Below are 16,280 nucleotides of genomic sequence, written 5' to 3' on the forward strand. Positions count from 1 at the left end.
CACGGCTGGCGAATGTCGGTGCGACGTGCGCACTGTCGCGTTAATCGGTTTTTTCGACACAGCTGCCGGTTTTTTCACTCACGGGCTAAAATTTTCCCGCGGCTGACGAAGACTACGTTACACGTACTGGATTGTATCTGCATATGTCGTCTGTCTTACCTCTCCGCGTCAGTTAGCTCTGATTTTTGACGAGTTATCAAGTTATGATCCCCCTCAAGGAATTTCCCGTCGCTGCGCCTCAGCACCTTTCTCTACCTCCTCCAGAATCTGGAGTCCCAGATGGCGGAAACCAGATCCAACACGATGGAGGAACGCCAAGTCCAGGGTAAGTACGTCCCCAAGTTGTGCTCACATCTTCCGCTGCCTCGATGTGCAAAATGCCTCCGTTACTGATCAACAAGTGTCTCTACACATGAACTGTCCTCCCCGTGCCTGCCCTCCGTCTCGATCGTGTAACTCTGCGAGAACGGGTGGCGGAATGGCGCATATGGCGACAGAAAGGAGTCTCGACCGCAGGCATTCAGTTGCTGCCTCGTGTCGAGTCTGGAAAGCTCACGGCGAATTGCGCAGGCGCTGTTGCCTTCCTCGGGTCCCTTCGCGGGACGCTGAGAGGGAGTGTGTGGTTGATCTGAGACCGATCTGTGCATCGTCTCGTCTTCACTCCTTCCACTTCCAGTTCCTATGCAAGTCTGGAGACTTGCCTTGCAGTCTGGGACTGGATAGACTGGAAAAAGCAGTCCGGGAGTCACTCCGTTCCAGAGATGCGCATTTCTCTCCAGTCTGACGCCTTTTCTCCTGTCTCGCTTCTTCTCTCTTCCTCAGGTCAACCTCAGCACTTGCCCACAAATCTAGACCAATGGAGCAAGCTGCCAGCTTCGCCCACAGCGCGGCGCGGATGGCGCCCCCCGTCTCTCTCCCCGCAGCGGCTCGGCACGTCGGCGCGTCCGACTGCTGCTCCGTCGACTGATGGCGAGGCAGGGCCTCGGACGCCGTCCACTCCAGGAGAGGGACAGGTGGCCACCCAGTATGCCCCTCTTTCTCCTCCGTCCTCCCCGGCGTTCTCGGGCTCCGGCTCCTGGCTGACTTTTCTCGTCCCAACCGCGTCGGTCTCTCTCTCTGTCCCCGTTTTGCTCGTTGTTGGATTTGCACCCTTCTTCTGCATGATCCTGTTCATCGTGGGACTTCACAACGTCCTGCTGGCCATGCTCATGATGCACTGGCTGTGCATGGTGCTCGTCCCGCTCCTGTATATTTACGTGGTGGAGCGTTCATTCGATTATTATCGACATGTGTGGAAAATTCAGCGTTGTCGGTTTCGACGCCAGTGGCCCTGGGCAGGCGCCTGCTGTCTCCTCGCCCTCGGCGGGCTGTACGCCGCCTTTGTGTGTGCGAAGGCTGTGGGCGGATCCTGGTTTGCCGGCGTCCTGGAAGGCGCGCGCGTCAATTGTCTGTCTGAAGGCCTCGCCCTTCCGTCTCCGCTTCTCCTCCTCGCAGGTATTTACTTCTTTCTCGTCAATCCTATCGTCGAAGAATGGTTTTGGCGAGTCTTTCTCTACCGTGAATTCGGCGGCGCCGTCTTTGTCTCGGCCCCAAATGGTGTCCTCTACATGCGCGAGTCAGACCCTCTCCTGCTGTCCTGGTGCATCCAGTCGCGCGACGCGGCAGACGCCTCAGCGAACGTCGGATCCACGGCTGTGGCGATCCCCCTGACGTCTGATGATCCGTCTCGCCCGGCCTCGCTCGCTCTGTCTCCTTCCCGGCTCCGCTCCGCTTTCCAGGAGCCGCAGGCTTCTGGACAGTTCCTCACCGCCGCGACCATGGAGCGGGCGATCGCGGCAACCGCAGTCGAACAGGGCCCAAGCGAGCCTCTGGGGCAGACGGAGAAGGACGACAGGGGGGGCGGCCGCCAGAAGCAGGCAACGACGCCAGAGAACGAATCTCTCTCTGGCCTGCGCCCGCGGGGAGTGAGTGGTTGCAGCGAGACGGAAACGGGCCAGAAAGCGGCCTCGGGAGACACCCCCGTTTCGCCTGCTTCCGCGTGCGTTGGGACGCAGTGTGCAGACGTCGGGAGACGCATACATTATTTAGGCGAAAGCTGTGGGTTCGTGCCTGCAGACGCGTCTGGGAGTGCGGGGCTCCCGCGGGCAGACTGCCTCACCGATCACGCAGAGACGGAAGGAACCCGGCGAGGAGAGCTACGGATTTTGCCGGAGACGATCGACGAAGAAGATCCGGAAACATGTCCCTCGCCCACGGCTCCGGTCATGACACACGTCGCACCTGGCGTCCTGCAAGTCGACGTGCGTCTCTCCGCCGCCGGCCAAGCCATGCTTTCGTTCTTTTACGCTTCGTACCATGCCGTCGTCTTCAGCACAACTGTCGGCTTAGTGTACGGTTTTGTCGCTCTTCCCTGTGTTGCGGCGCTCGGCCTCCTCCTCACGTTTTTCCGCAATAGCAGTCGCTTTGGCATTCTTTCCGGCGTCTTCACTCACGTCGGTGTCGACGCCGCGGTCGTCGCGATTCTCGCCGATGTCCTTCAGTTCCTCTGACGGGAGCGGGGCCAGCAGCGGAGATAAAGCGGTGACACGGGGGAGGCGATGCACAGAAGGCGACATGAAAAGGAGGCGACGGAGAGAGGAAAAGGAAGACGGAAAAGGAGGGAAATCGAGGGCAATACTGGTTCGTCTGGTCGCAGGGGGGGCGCGTGCGAAGGCAGATCTGGGCAAAAATAAGCGACACAAGCCAAGGGGCAAATCGAGAGGAGCGAAAGAGTAGAGCACGGTGCAGAGAGCGGAGGATGGAAAACCGCCTCGAGCACGAAAAAACGAGCGGGAAAATGTTGTTTCTCAGCATTCCACTGGTCCACAGGTGGACCCAGTGGAGAAAAAAGGGGATCCTGGGTGCTCTGTTCAGCAACCCGTGCGTGGAGTGAAAGTGAGGAACTTGAACAGCGGGCCTTCAAATCTCGACCGCGTTGCGGTAAAGCCTCACCTCTGCGAGAGGCCGGACCTATCTCGTGGTTCCTGACAGCGGTTGAAGGTGGCGTGGCGCTAAGAAGAACCTGCTGTCGCCCTCAGGAGCACAAATGTCGCCGCTGCCACAACGGCTTCGCAGCTTCGTCTCCCATTTAACCTGGCAAAACTCAAAAGTGTCCCCTACCTGGCCCTTGGGAGATTTTTGTCTTGTACACCTGTAGGTGTGAAGGAGACATTGCAGACGGGGTGAATTGACCTTGAAGTTTCCACTTAACCCCGTGTTCTCGGGCTGGGATGGGTCAGCGATGTGTGTGGCGCTCCCCAGCGGAGGACTGGCTGCGGGTGCGGGGGGAGACGGGAAGGCCAGGGATTTGTTTTCAACCGATTGTCTTTTTCGATGTTTCCGGGGGATCAAGGACTGACGCTGCCTTCGGATTTAGCGGCAGGCGTTGGGAAGTTCCTTCTTTGTACAACGTTGAAGTTTACAAAACCGACTGGCATGTTCTATACATAGTCACGGATGTACCCGTCAGCGTGTATATCCGCATGTGCATGTTAGACGTGGATAGATACGTCTGAAGCTACAGAGTCTTGTGCCTGCTTATGGCTGTGTAAACAGTTTTTCGTCAGACGCAGCATCGCAGAATGTATGCGGATACACATAGTCTCAACGGTACCGCTTCTATATGGAAGTTACGTTTCGCGTCGTGGATCACTTTGATTTGGATCACAGAGGTGGCGAATGACCCCCGCGATTTTCGGGGCCGTCTCCCCCGTATTCGCTCGGGCCAGTTCACGCGTGAAACAAGCGAGGTTCCGAACACGGGGTGAATCAGTCGAGGCTGAGAAACGAAGAGAGAGTAGAGGACGGAAACAGCGGAAGCGGGAGCGAAGGCAGAGAGCTCGTGTTGTACGTTGTTTCGCGATTCGCTGTGGACCTCAGTGCTGGTCTGCTCCCCAATTCTTCGCAAATGATCTCCGAAAATGTAACGAAAGCGTCGTGCTGTGTGCAGCGGGAAAAGGGAGATAGCATCTCTCGCTAAAGTATTTTATAGATGCTTGGGTTGCTTCTATTTCGTCTCGCCGGGCCGTTCGCGGCCTCCACCTGACGTGTTGCGTATCAATACGCGTTAGCGTGCACGCGGATGCTGCTGGGGAGCACAGCCCACAAATATAGCTTTGCACACTAATACAAGGGGGTTATTCTTTTGAGGAGCGATGATCTGCCCCACGCCCGAGCCTCAGAAAATGCTGGTCTCTCTTTCGGTCCCCCTACGTCCAGAAGACGGGGAAGAAAATCCATTAATTGGGGTTCTTCACTGTGAAAATTAAGGTTTACGCACGTTTCGGCTACAGAGACTGCTTCACGCCAACATCGAACCCATCTCCTCTCAGAGGCGCTTTCAAGTCACTGTGCAACCTAATTCAAATGAGGTGAACTCTTCGCGCACGTCGCTCAGGAAAACCACCTCAAATTTCAAGAGACATTGTGGGCGCTCCATTACAGGGTAGGTGTCTAGAGCGTGGACGCACGAGAGGAGTTTTCCCTTTCCTCCTGGTTGGCAAAAGCCGCAGAATTGTTTCTTGACAGTAAGAGGACGGCAGCGTCATCCGTTAGCGGTTCTCGTATCCAAGACGGTTCGCATCTCCGATTCACACGTACGGTTACCACATTCGCGAATACAAGAAAAACGGGACAGAGGCTTTCTCTTGTTATGGATTGATTAAACTGCGGAGAGAGGTGCTCCAAAGAGCTGAGATGTGCAAAAAAACCGGAGTACCCCGTGACATTTTTCATACGCCGTAAAAATGAACCTCACGAGGGCAAGCAAGAGCCGGAAGACGCAGTCATCCACTGGGAGCGTAGACGCTGGTGCTCATTCGTGGAGAGATGTCACTGTCAGAAAGCTGCGTGCATGTCCACGACTCAGATTTACCCGGTAGCACTGACGGGCCGAAACCTCTCTGGTGTTAGGTTATGAACAGAAAAAAACGGAGAAAAACGCAGGGCGATATGGGGGAATTCTACCATCCTCTCGCCACGCACGGTCTTCTTCGGTGCTCGCCTCTGGCTGGGAAAACGTCTTCCTTGATTCCCAAATTCCTAGCGGGTGTGGGTATGGTATACTGCATGAGGAAATAATTCTTCGTCATGGCTATTTCCCTAACTGCAACGACTGGCCTCGTTATCGAGTGTTCTTTCCGTGAACACTGACACGAAAAGAGAATGACGGGAAGGGGGCAAATCTGCGTAATGTGCTGGTCCCCCGCTACCCAGGAAGAGTCAGCCTCTCTGAACGCAGACGCGCATCTTGATAGGTATACCCATATATATATATATATATATATATATATATATACGCACACGCGTAAGCGGGCTCCGATGCACATTTTCACCGTCAAGAGTCCGTCAACTCTAATGATATGAGGGACGGTCGCCTGGCGCCGTTTCAGCCGTGCGGTTATCTGCTACGTCCGCGTGTTTTGATGGCCGTTTTGATGTGTATGGCTTGCACACACCGAAACAGGCTACAGGTTCGAGTGCGGCGGATTCTTCGTACGCGTTGCGGGGGGTTATTAATAGACTACCAGTGGCTGAAGCGAGCTAATTTCCATCTGAAGGCCCCTGCATGTTTCAAGTTTCGAACGCCACAGCACGCCTTCCTCTAGCATCCTGCAGGGCGTCCGTCAGTGTCATGCCACCATTTGTGGACGTCTTCGTTTGACCACTCCTCGCCCCACTTGTGTCCACCTTTTCCGTCTTTTCCCCATCGATCCCCCCAGCTCTTTCCATGTCGATTTCCCGCGTGGTCTTTCGCCCATTTTTGACACCACTTCTCGCCCGAGCCGTCTTCGTGTAAATCTTCGCCCCACTTCTCCTGCCATTCTTCCCCGCGTGCGTTGCGGCCTTCTTTGATTGCCATCTTCCAATTCGCGCGGCGCTCCAGCCAGGTTTCATACCAGGAGTCGCCCTGATGCAGGCACGGGAGGCGGCAAGGGGGGGAGGGGAGAAAGACAGGACAGCAAACAGGAAACAAAACGCACATCAGGGAAGCTCAGGGGCGGGAAGCTGTCAGGAGAACATAGGCAACGAGGCATGCGACGACCTGTCGAAGGACGCAGAAAAAAACAACCGTCTGAAATGGTTCGACATTACAAAGGCACGTAGAGGCGGCGCAAGCATGACTGAAAGGAGGACGCCACGTCGTCTTGAGGGCACAAACGGTCTCGATACACAGCGCGAATGGCTGAAACAGAAGCCGTCATGTGTGACGGCGCCGGCGATTGGACCGAGACCGCAGCCAGGCACCCGCACACCGTGCCCGCTGGTTTTTCAGAAGGCGACACACTTTGCCTTGTCGTCAAGCCAGACGAATCGGTAACCGGAAACGGAAAAGACATACCTGAGCGTTGCGCCCGGTCTTCTCAGCCCATGTAATGTTCTTCTCGCCATTCTCATCGAAGGTTTCCTTCCACTGCTCCGACCACGCATCGCCTCGCCTGCAGACAAAGGAAGGTTTACCGTCGAAGAATGACTTGACTCTTCGCATCGATACCTGACATATACACTCACAAGCGGTGCCGTATATCTCCAAGAATACCTGCACAACGCGGATACGCTCAAATGTGTGTGGTGACGCAGAACGCCAGTTAGCAGACTCAGAAATAAACTTGGTTGCACGATGCCACAAGCGCTATCACGACCGAACACGCGGAATTCATGAAACTTCCTGGGTAGTTCTCTACATATATATGTATATATATCGAGTAGATATAGGAGAAATACTTCAACTCCTGCCTAAACGGGCGCCTATTCACACCACCTTCACTACGTGGGGATCTGTTATGCATGCATGAGGGCGCCAACCACGCACAGGGAAGGGGGGGGCGGTGTCGGCCTAAGGCGTCTTCTCAGCCCGGAACTTACGCGTTAGAACCCGACTTTGTCGCAGTTTTCTCCTCAGGTTTCTCATTCCATTTTTCCAACCACTGATCGCCCGACGCGTTCCGGCCCTGCTTGTAGGCCCATTTCTCCTGGGAGTGCTCAACTACCCCAAACTTGTCTTCAAACCAGTCTGTGACTTCTCGGCCTCCTTCGTGGTGTCTGGACACACCACGAGAGGCAAACCCCACAAGACAACTCGCCTGACACCGTCATGTCCGTTGTCCCCTAAACTGAGAACAGTGGCGCTCATGGATGCCTCTCCGTATGTATAGATGTCGCAAACTACATGCATGTCTGTGTACACGAACATGCCTATACAAATACACCTACATTTCCTATATATACGCGAATGCATAGTGCTTGGGGCGTCAAGAGAGGCAAAAGTGGCGGCTGCCGGGTGTCTGCAGGACTCCCTGGTGGGAGTCGCGCTTCGTGTCCCGGAGACGCTTACTTCCAAGTGGAACCCTGCTTCACAGTGCTTGTGTTGCCGTATCCATCGTCTTCCCACTTCTCCACGAATTCGTCTCCACCTTGCCAGCTCTCCTTCTTCCACCACTTCTGGTTCCATCTTTTCCGCCCTTCGGACCCCTCCGTCTCTCCCCACTCTTTCACGCCTTCTCCTTGATTGCATTCTTTCCATCTCTTCTCGATCCACGAGTCTTCTGGGCCTTCGTCAGACGCCTGCCGACCCCACGCTTCGCGCCACTCCGTCCCATCTGTTTTGGAGCCAAACTTCTCGCCTGTAGAAAGCGACGGAACGCACGAGGAACAGACAGGATCCGGCGAACACCCGCATGCCGCATCCCAAAGCGTGGGACACCTTGCGCGCTCCCGCTGGACTGCCTTAGGGGATGTAAATTAGCCTTAAACACACCGCTCGTCACCACGATTTTAGAGTTAAATAATACAGGGTATCGCGCAAAAGCAGCGCACACAGTGAACCGTTCCGTCGCCGCCGTCGCGTGGAGCTCTTCGCCGTTGTGTCTCTAGGTCTGACCCTCGCGTTCCTCCGAACCTCACGGAAGCCCTCCCCGTGTTCTGGGCTGTTCCGCGCTTCCTCGCCTGTCTTTCCAGTCACGTTTGCTTTCCGTTGAGACGCTGCAACAGTCGGCGTGTCGGGGAATGCGGGTAAAGAACCACTCGCACCATCGGAAGGATCCGACTCCTCAGATGGTTTCTATCACCTGTTCTTTACCTCTCCACTGTCTCCGCGTGCAGCGCGCGGTCTCTGGGAGTCGCCCGCTATTTGTTTTGCTTCCTCGCTCACCCGTTCTCGAGCCGTCAGGAGCGACGCGCCATCGATCGACTTGGCGTTCATGACCGTTGTCATACCACTTCTCATGCTGTTCTGCCCGTTGCTCCAAATCTTGGTACCTTCGAAAAAGAAAGACAAACGGAGACCGACTGGAAACTGGACGCACGCACGTTCCGCTCCTTCTTTTCTCGACTCGCCAGCTAGCCCCTCCCCCCCCCCCCCCCGAAAGCCCACTATCCACATGCGCACCTCCGTGCGTGCATGCACCAAAAAAGGGATAGAAGGCACCGATTGGCATATATATATATATGCATATATACATATATTCAGATATATGCACATATTCATATATCTATACATATTTTTGTTGAAATATGAATGCTGCTAGGGGGGACCCTCGACTTACATCTTCTCGCCCCAGGAATTGCCGTGAGGCTCTCGCCACCAGTTGTCGCGGCTTCTCGACGACAGGCGCAGAACTGGAGCCGAGGCCTCCACGTTGCACACTTCGAAGCGACCGCTGGGTGTCTACGGCGCGATGCAGGCAAGCGAAACACGGACGAAAACAATCGAAATGCCGCGAAACAGAAAAGCTGGCATCTCATACAGACCACCCCGCCACGTGAAACACGCGCAGGCAAGATGACATGAAAAACACGACCGCTTGGCGCGCGCGGGCCGGAGGCGCAGCTTTGGAAATGGCGGCAGACTAAGTCGCGTCTTGTGTTTGAGTGTCCAACAGGGGACGCAACGGCCACAGAAACCGCCAGCAGACAACCGAAAAGAGCGAACTGCAGTTTTCCAGGGACTGGGAAACTCACCCGAATCTGCACGGTGACCTGGCGCGAGACAACCCCGTCCGCCGAGTCCGCATTTTCCGCATTCCTCTCGCTGGAGGAAGAACCGGAGGGCGAAGCGCTACTTGGAGACGCGGCGCGTGACTGATGCCAGTTCTCGCCCCACTGAGTTCCGTCGGAGTACCGATCTGTGTGCTTTCGCCCAGACTCGGTCTGCAGCACGAGCAGTTCATCGTGAGGAAGACCAAGGACACGGAGACAAACAGGCGTCCGGCGTGAGAAAACAACGAAATTTCAAGGAGCGCGCAGGGGCAAGGGACACTGAAGCAGAAAAACGGGAATTTGGGCACGATCCCAGCAGCGGAGGAGGCATGAAGAGCCCAGTGTAAAGGCTGCCACATGTGCAGAAGTCCACCGCAAAAAAGTGCAAGTTGCCCGAAAAAACAACTCCCACAATACGCCGTCTCTACTGCAGCTCACGAGGCATCATTTCAAAGGATCCTCCCCGATGACCCCATGGTTCGTCATTAAGTGTCTACATATATATATATATATATATATATTATATATATATATATATATATTATATATATATATATATTATATATATTATATATATATATATATATATATGCTCTTGTCAGTCCGGCCCACGCCAACTTCCGTTGAGGCTTCGCCACGCGAAAAAACAGTGGTACGCGAACCTCCTGCGACTCCAGCGGATACCTCATTGATACGGTAACCAACAACACTTTCGATATATATATATATATATATATATGCAAGTACATAGGTAGTTATTAATGTGCAGATGTGTGCAGACTTGTGCGAATGCATCTTTGTGCAAATCGGTGTCTAGTGGGTGCCTCGTTTTACGCCGGACATCGGAGAAGAAAGCAACGAATTCGACGGCTGTTTCCAGCTGGAAACAGTGTGAACCGTTGTTCAAAGACTAGCTTTGCATGCGGGCTGCGGACACTCCCTCACTCACCTGGTGAAGGATTCTTCGAGGGCCACGTGCAGTGTCGTGGGCGCCCTCGAGAAGAAGCTCTGTTTGCCATTCGTCCACCATCTTCTCCTGTCCATTGTCATACCACTTTTCGTTCAATTCCTAACAAGAACAAAGCGGGGACACTTCCACCTTACTCGACGAAAGTTTTTCTGCAACACCATGTCGCGGACGGGCCCTACCGCTCTCTCTACTCGAGTGTTGTGTATGCGCCAGGGTATGGCTAAAGACGGAGCAAACGTGTATGCACAGATGCACACGGATGCACGCATGCCCGTAATCGGTATGCAGGTATGCGTGCATGCACATGTTTGGACCGAGAGAAGAACGAGAAAAGAACGAGAGGAGCAGCGCAATGACCCCGGCCCTGCAAGGCCGTCCCTGTAAACAAGTGAATACGCATCAATTCTTAGAAATGCCACAACTGGACGTTTATACCAACATATGTGCAAGTATTATTGTAGATACATTTCAGTGAATATATGGGAGACTGGCTTTCTGTATGGCCGTTATGAGTGCCTGCACGAGGAAAGCCAACGCATGCGCGGTGGCCAGCCGTGCGCGCGGCGCCTGTGTTTTGTTTGCATCTGATTTTTTGTCCTGAGCACTTACGACAACGCGATCCGCCGCTTCGGTCTCTTCGTCTGCAGCCGTTACGTCCGGCTGTCTCTTGACAGCGGAGTGAACCAACTTCTTCTTTTCTCCCCACCGAGTCCCTTCCTCAGGTCGCTGCCACCAGCGGTCCGTGAAAGACACGTACGTGTCGTCTCTGTGCTCGATTTCCCACCTGAGAGCGCCGGCGCATGCACGCGGAAAAACACTTGCCAAACATTGAGACGGCGTCACGAACCAAGCCCACAAAACCCACAGGCATGCACCCTGGGCATGCAGGCCTCACCAGAGAAAAGAACATCCAGTTCTACTCCAGGCATGTTCGGCGCCGCCACGCTCTTTCCCGTGTCCAGTATCTCCATCGATTTTATCTTTGGCACAAAAAAGAGCAATCCTCGCTGGTCACCCTATGGACAGTCACGGCCGGAAACCCATATATATATATATATATATATATATATATGCAGCACTTGGACATCTGAGGCCACCGGTCACATAGAAGACGAAATTACGGACGGGTGGAAAGAGGGAGTTTCGTCCAGTGGAACTTCTGCCATGTTGGGGGCGTTACGCTATCCAGAGGAAAGAGAGCGACGCAGAGGAGACTGAACTTTTTCCTCTCGGGCGCCTCGCGAGACCTGGCCTTCCTCGAGAGGAACGACCGTCTCGTAGCCCCGAGGCGTCCCTTCGTCTTGCATGTGGTAGCCAGGTTTTTCCAGTGTTTCCCCCCTCTCGAAAACTCTCACCTTTCTGTGTAGTCTTCTGGAGTCGTCGCCTCAACGGGCTGTCCGTCTTCTTGGTTTCCTTCTTCAACCTTCTTCGGTCGGCTTCTTCCCTTCTTTTCCCCCCACCTTCTTCGGCCGTCTTCCGTTTGGGCCCAGCGATCGACTTCGCGCTCCCCTGCTGCATTTTCTCGCCATTTTTCCCCCCACTCCTCATTTCTGAAACAGAGAAAACAGCAAGCGGTTCACGACCGGTCTACGGAAACACAGGAGAAACGCAAACTCTGTGCAGGTTCCAGTGTACACTCGTGTGCGCGCAACGCGTCTGTGTGTATCGGTGTGGGTGCGTCGCAGATATCTAGGTGCCGATTTCCAGGAGGCACGTGCAGCGCTGTGTTTTTTCGCTTCGAGAAAACACCGAATCGTCCCAACCGCTTACTGGGTATTGACGCCCTTCTTCTCTCCCCACTTTTCGCCGTCAGCTTTCTCCACCCATCGCTCCTCCCACGTCTCCTTTGTCGCCCCTGTCTCCAAGTCGAACGCCCGGTACCAGACTTCCGTCTCCTCTGTCCCCGTCCTTCCCTCGCGTCGTCTGCGTCGCCCGTTCTCTCTTCCTGCCTGCGATTCTTCGAAGGCCGTCCAGACCTCTTCGTCCTCCCCCGTCTCTGCTGACACCCGCCGGTGACTCTCTTCTTTCCATCGGCGAGCCAGGCGCGCTCTTCGACCGGTCGTCCTTGGTCTTTCGTTCTTCGCGTCGCCGTCGCTGAGCAAGGCGTCGGCAGGAACAGCACCGGGGGCTGTTGCCTGGTCTCCGCGTTCGGCTGTCTCCTCCCGGGGGCTCGGCGCCCCAGACAGAGAGCCGAAGTAGTCCCGCAAATCTTCGCCTGCCTTTGTCAACTTTGTCTCGCCAGTTTCCAGGTTCTCTTCGATCACCTCGAACCACTCCTGAACGACGTTTCCACCTTCATCCAGCTGCTGAACGGCCTTCTCGACTGTCCGCCGACGCCCCTCCACTTCGTCCCAACGCTCCGACCATCTGCGGAAGAAGCGACAAACGGGCCACCAGACCCCCACGCACAAGGCTTTGAGTCCTTTGACAGAACCGGCGCGTGCCACGCGTAAGTCCCTGCCTGCATGCGTATGCAAACACTGCGAGGGCCCGAATCCAATTTGGGGGTGATGTACTCTCGCACGACACGCGCATCTACCCAACGCGGGCGGGCTACGCCAGGTGCTCCATATCTGCCACCGCCACGCTGGAGCGTTAGGCACATTGGCCCGTTCAGTCGGTTTCTGGAGAAACCCGTTCGAAGTTTTGACCTGTCCAAAACGGTGGGCATATTTGCACTTTGTGCTGAAGCCGCCGTTTGCTGCGGAACCTCTCCCAAAACACTCAGCTGATCCGTGGACACAGCTGCATAGATCGAAGCGGCCGGGGCAGCCTACCTACACTGTGTCGGTTCTCTGGGCTCTGCTGGAGTTGGATTCCGAACCTCCTCTCACCTTTCTCTACGGCCTTCATGGATCCCGTGGTTCTGTCCGAACGTTCGTCGTCGCGTTCGCCTGGTTCGTGGCCCTCCACTGCCTCGCTCCTCGCCCTGCGCCTCTCCGTCTGTCTTCTCTTCTTCCTCTTCCTCTATCGTCTGCTGCATCCACTTCTCTCTCCAGCTGCCGTCTTTCGCCCTCTTCTCTCCCCACGTTAACCCACTGTCTTCGCTGCTGTGGACTGTGTCTGTGTACGTGTCTCTTTCGAACACCTGCTCGCCTGTGAAGCCCTGGGAGGAGCCTCGCCCGCTGGTAGCCACGCTCGTGCTCCGATACCGAAAGCGCTGCGTCGTCGCCAAAGCAGAGGGAAACGCGGTCGCCAGAGACGGCGGGCGCATGAGCAGCCCCGGACGGCCCGCGGATGCGGCCAGCCGTCGAGCCGAGGTGCCTTGTGCGTCGTCAAGCTCCTCGCGGAAATGACTTCGCGCCGGGTGCGAGGCAGCTGCAGTCGCTGCAGAGAAGGCCCCCGCAGAAGACGCAGAACCTGGGACGCACGCACATTTGGAGGCGTCAAAAGAGAGAACAAGAACGTCGAGACACGAAACGGAGGAGACGAGAGAAAAGCGAGAGAACAGGAGAGCAAAGCGTGGAATCGCGGAAGAGACGGCGGGCGTTCCACCACCCCCTTCTCGTCCTTCGTCGGGCTCCGAGGGCTGGAGTTCCCGAGTTTTTTGTCACGTGCAGTCTGCGTTGCACGCACTCACCGGCATCGGGCCGGAAAGGCACCGCGACGAAAAGAGGCAAGGAACACTCACAACGACGCTCCACGGCCTTCGTCAGGCTATCACCGGCTGTGAATGCTCGCACACGCATGCGCGCGGTTTACTCGAGTATGTAACGAAGCCCCGCATGGTCACCGACCTCTTGCAGCCCCCCCGCGCCCGTCCACGCATCTGCCTTTCCGGTACGAGAGCGACTCTCGCATCCGCGACACGTTTGCTCCCCATCCTTCCTCACTTTCTGCTTCGTCGCTCGGAGGTCCACCGCGCCTTCGGCACGCGTCGTCCTCGGCGGCGACCTTGCTGGCGCGTGTGACTTGGCCAGTCTCGGGATGGACGCGAAGACGGAGAAGCGGCGTAGGGCGTGCAGCCTGGCTGTGCAGCCGCTGCAGCCACTCCCTCGCCGGCGTCGGCCCGTCTACGACCGTGAGACTTCCCTCCGAGGCCGCAGCGAGACGCAGCGCCCTCCCCGCCCCTGCAGCGACGACGGCCGAGCGTCCTCGCGCTGCGTCGGCGCGAGCACCCCACGAGGAGGCTGAGGCAGAAAACCGTGGATTTCCATTCCGTTCTTCGTTTGGCGAGGGCGCCCGGGTGACGCGTGCGCTGGATTCTCGAGTGGACACACAGCTGCGCACAAGTGGGGCCGGAGAGACGCCTCCCGTCGGTGAACCATCTTGTGGTCGGGAACCGGCTGAGTTCCTCCCGCCGAGCGGAGTCCTGGGCTCGTGTGTGCCGAAACTTCTTTCCCCGGCGGCTTCGATGCCGGCGTCTTGAGAAGCCCCAACCTCAGCAGACCTCGCACAAGGAGGCGCGTTTGGAATCGTCTCAGCAGTCGAAGTGGCCTTCAGACTGTTCGGCAGAGAGCCGCTCGGCGACGCGAAGGCCTGCGGTGTCTGGACACCAGCTCGCAGCCCGGAAACGGCGGCGGGTGGCTGTTGCGACTCACTCGCCGTAGGAGATTCGCCAGATAAAATCAGCGAAGCACTCGAGTTTTTCTCGGACTGCGGAGAACGGAGAGGCGACGCATCCGGAACGAGGGAACACCGCGTGGACGCATCAGGCGAACCCTGTCGACTAGACACCTCCTTGAGCTCGACACTGTGTGAAGAGTCCGCCTCGTCGTCCTTGACTCGTGTTTCCCCTTTCGATTCGAAAGAGGCAGGACTGTCAGGAAGCGTCTTGGATCCCTCCATCGCGCGAGGCTGTGTGGCCGCTCACCTCCCGGCTGCGAATCCAGGAAAAAAGACGAACACGGCTTGGGGCAGCGCACAGGGAAACGGACGGGAGCACACATATCACTGCGATAGCGTCGCACAGAGGGCGAATCTTCAGGGACTTCACGACACAAAATCGATTTTTTTGTACGGGAAAGGACTGACCCACCGGCGGTCTCCTTCAGAAGTTGTCTGCTGACCGGACAGGGCTGAACAGCGTGGAAGACACTCTCGCGTTCTTCTTCGGAGACGCGCAGCGGTGAGGGTTGTCTTTCACACTTTGATCTCAAACCACCTCCCGACAATGCGACTCTTTTATCCGCCAAAAGGGACAACTTTGTCTGAGATAACCCCGCGGGGACACTCCCGAACAGCGCAGTGGCGGATGGTAACGGAAGCGCAGAACCAGCACATGCACCAAGACACAGGTGGACTCGACTGTCTCCTGAAAGAAGCGTGAGGTTCCAACCGAAGGAGAAAGCAACCCAGCAACAGATTTTTGTTGACATAGGACGGCTTTGCTTCTTCAGAAAGACTCTAACCAAAAAGTGTCTCCCCCAAGAGACGGGGGTCGCCAGTCCAGTCAGCTAGCACACACCGTGGCACTGGTTGGAAGAAGAAGTTTTTAGCGGGGAAGCACGCCGATCCAAGCAATTCTGGCGACTCCACGAGCAAAATGGACAGGAGGTTAAGGCCGTTTGTGCCGCATAACCCTTTTAAAAAGCACCTCTACGGGATAGAAACAGGCATCCCGCAAAGAGAGGTCGGCGGCGGAGACAGGGTGACGTCGAGATCGTTTGGCAACGGCACCGGCCGCGCGCCGCGAGTGCAAGTCAATTGCCCCAATGTGCGCAAGAAAACCACGTAGGGAAGGTGCGAAGCCGCCTGAACGACGGTCTTCTGTGTGCTGACTACAGCAGTTTACCTTTTTTCGACAATGTTCTTCTTTCAATAAAGGGAGACAACTCCCTGGTAGCTCGGTATAAGAGTCTGTATGTGACGCTCGACGAGTCCAGCCTACACATTTTACAAAAAAAGAGCACACTGCAGACGCCGCCAGCGCAAGTGGATTGGATGCCTACGAAACCCCACCGTGGCCGACCGTGCTTTCGTTTTCCCCGTGCCCACGACTGAGAGTGAATTTCCGCTTCGGACCTCAGGAGATTTGCATTTCTTTGTGGGCTGCCCGAACTTCACTTGCCAGCTCCAACGAGGTCCCGAGCGAGGGTGACGACAGTAGAGACAGGCGTTGCAGCCTCGAGCTTGAGGGTTCCAAGACTTTGTTCACTTATTTTGAAGGGCATCGTTACCAATCTTGCTCCATTAGTAGGAGTACACATGGAACAGCATCATCAGCACTCCTCACAGGTTATCCATGTGTCCGAGCCGTATCAGTGCCTGTCTCTGAGATTTCAGCCTTGCGTTTTCGACTGAAAGGCGAATTTCACCTGAATTCTCTCCTCTTCGTACGCAGCCACCAGGACGG

General features: G+C 56.0%; 2 protein-coding genes across 2 annotated transcripts; one reads left to right on the top strand and one right to left on the bottom strand.

Annotated features, from left to right (window-relative positions):
* Positions 1 to 279: 279 nt before the first annotated feature.
* Positions 280 to 2,549, top strand: NCLIV_044300 (conserved hypothetical protein; the record flags this gene model as incomplete). The annotated part of the gene is made up of 2 exons (XM_003881352.1): positions 280 to 325; positions 823 to 2,549. The coding sequence occupies 2 exons, from the start codon at positions 280 to 282 to the stop codon at positions 2,547 to 2,549; spliced, it is 1,773 nt and encodes a 590-aa protein (XP_003881401.1).
* A 3,092-nt stretch (positions 2,550 to 5,641) lies between these two features.
* NCLIV_044310 (putative AT hook motif-containing protein) lies at positions 5,642 to 14,773 on the bottom strand (the record flags this gene model as incomplete). Its single annotated transcript, XM_003881353.1, has 13 exons — positions 5,642 to 5,947; positions 6,380 to 6,476; positions 6,904 to 7,080; positions 7,373 to 7,661; positions 8,189 to 8,295; positions 8,583 to 8,704; positions 8,998 to 9,186; positions 9,965 to 10,084; positions 10,595 to 10,769; positions 11,341 to 11,535; positions 11,756 to 12,352; positions 12,820 to 13,345; positions 13,723 to 14,773. The coding sequence occupies 13 exons, from the start codon at positions 14,771 to 14,773 to the stop codon at positions 5,642 to 5,644; spliced, it is 3,951 nt and encodes a 1,316-aa protein (XP_003881402.1).
* Positions 14,774 to 16,280: the final 1,507 nt, after the last annotated feature.

This window comes from Neospora caninum, chromosome IX, assembly GCF_000208865.1.
Source record: "Neospora caninum Liverpool complete genome, chromosome IX".
Taxonomy (NCBI): Eukaryota; Apicomplexa; class Conoidasida; order Eucoccidiorida; family Sarcocystidae; genus Neospora; species Neospora caninum.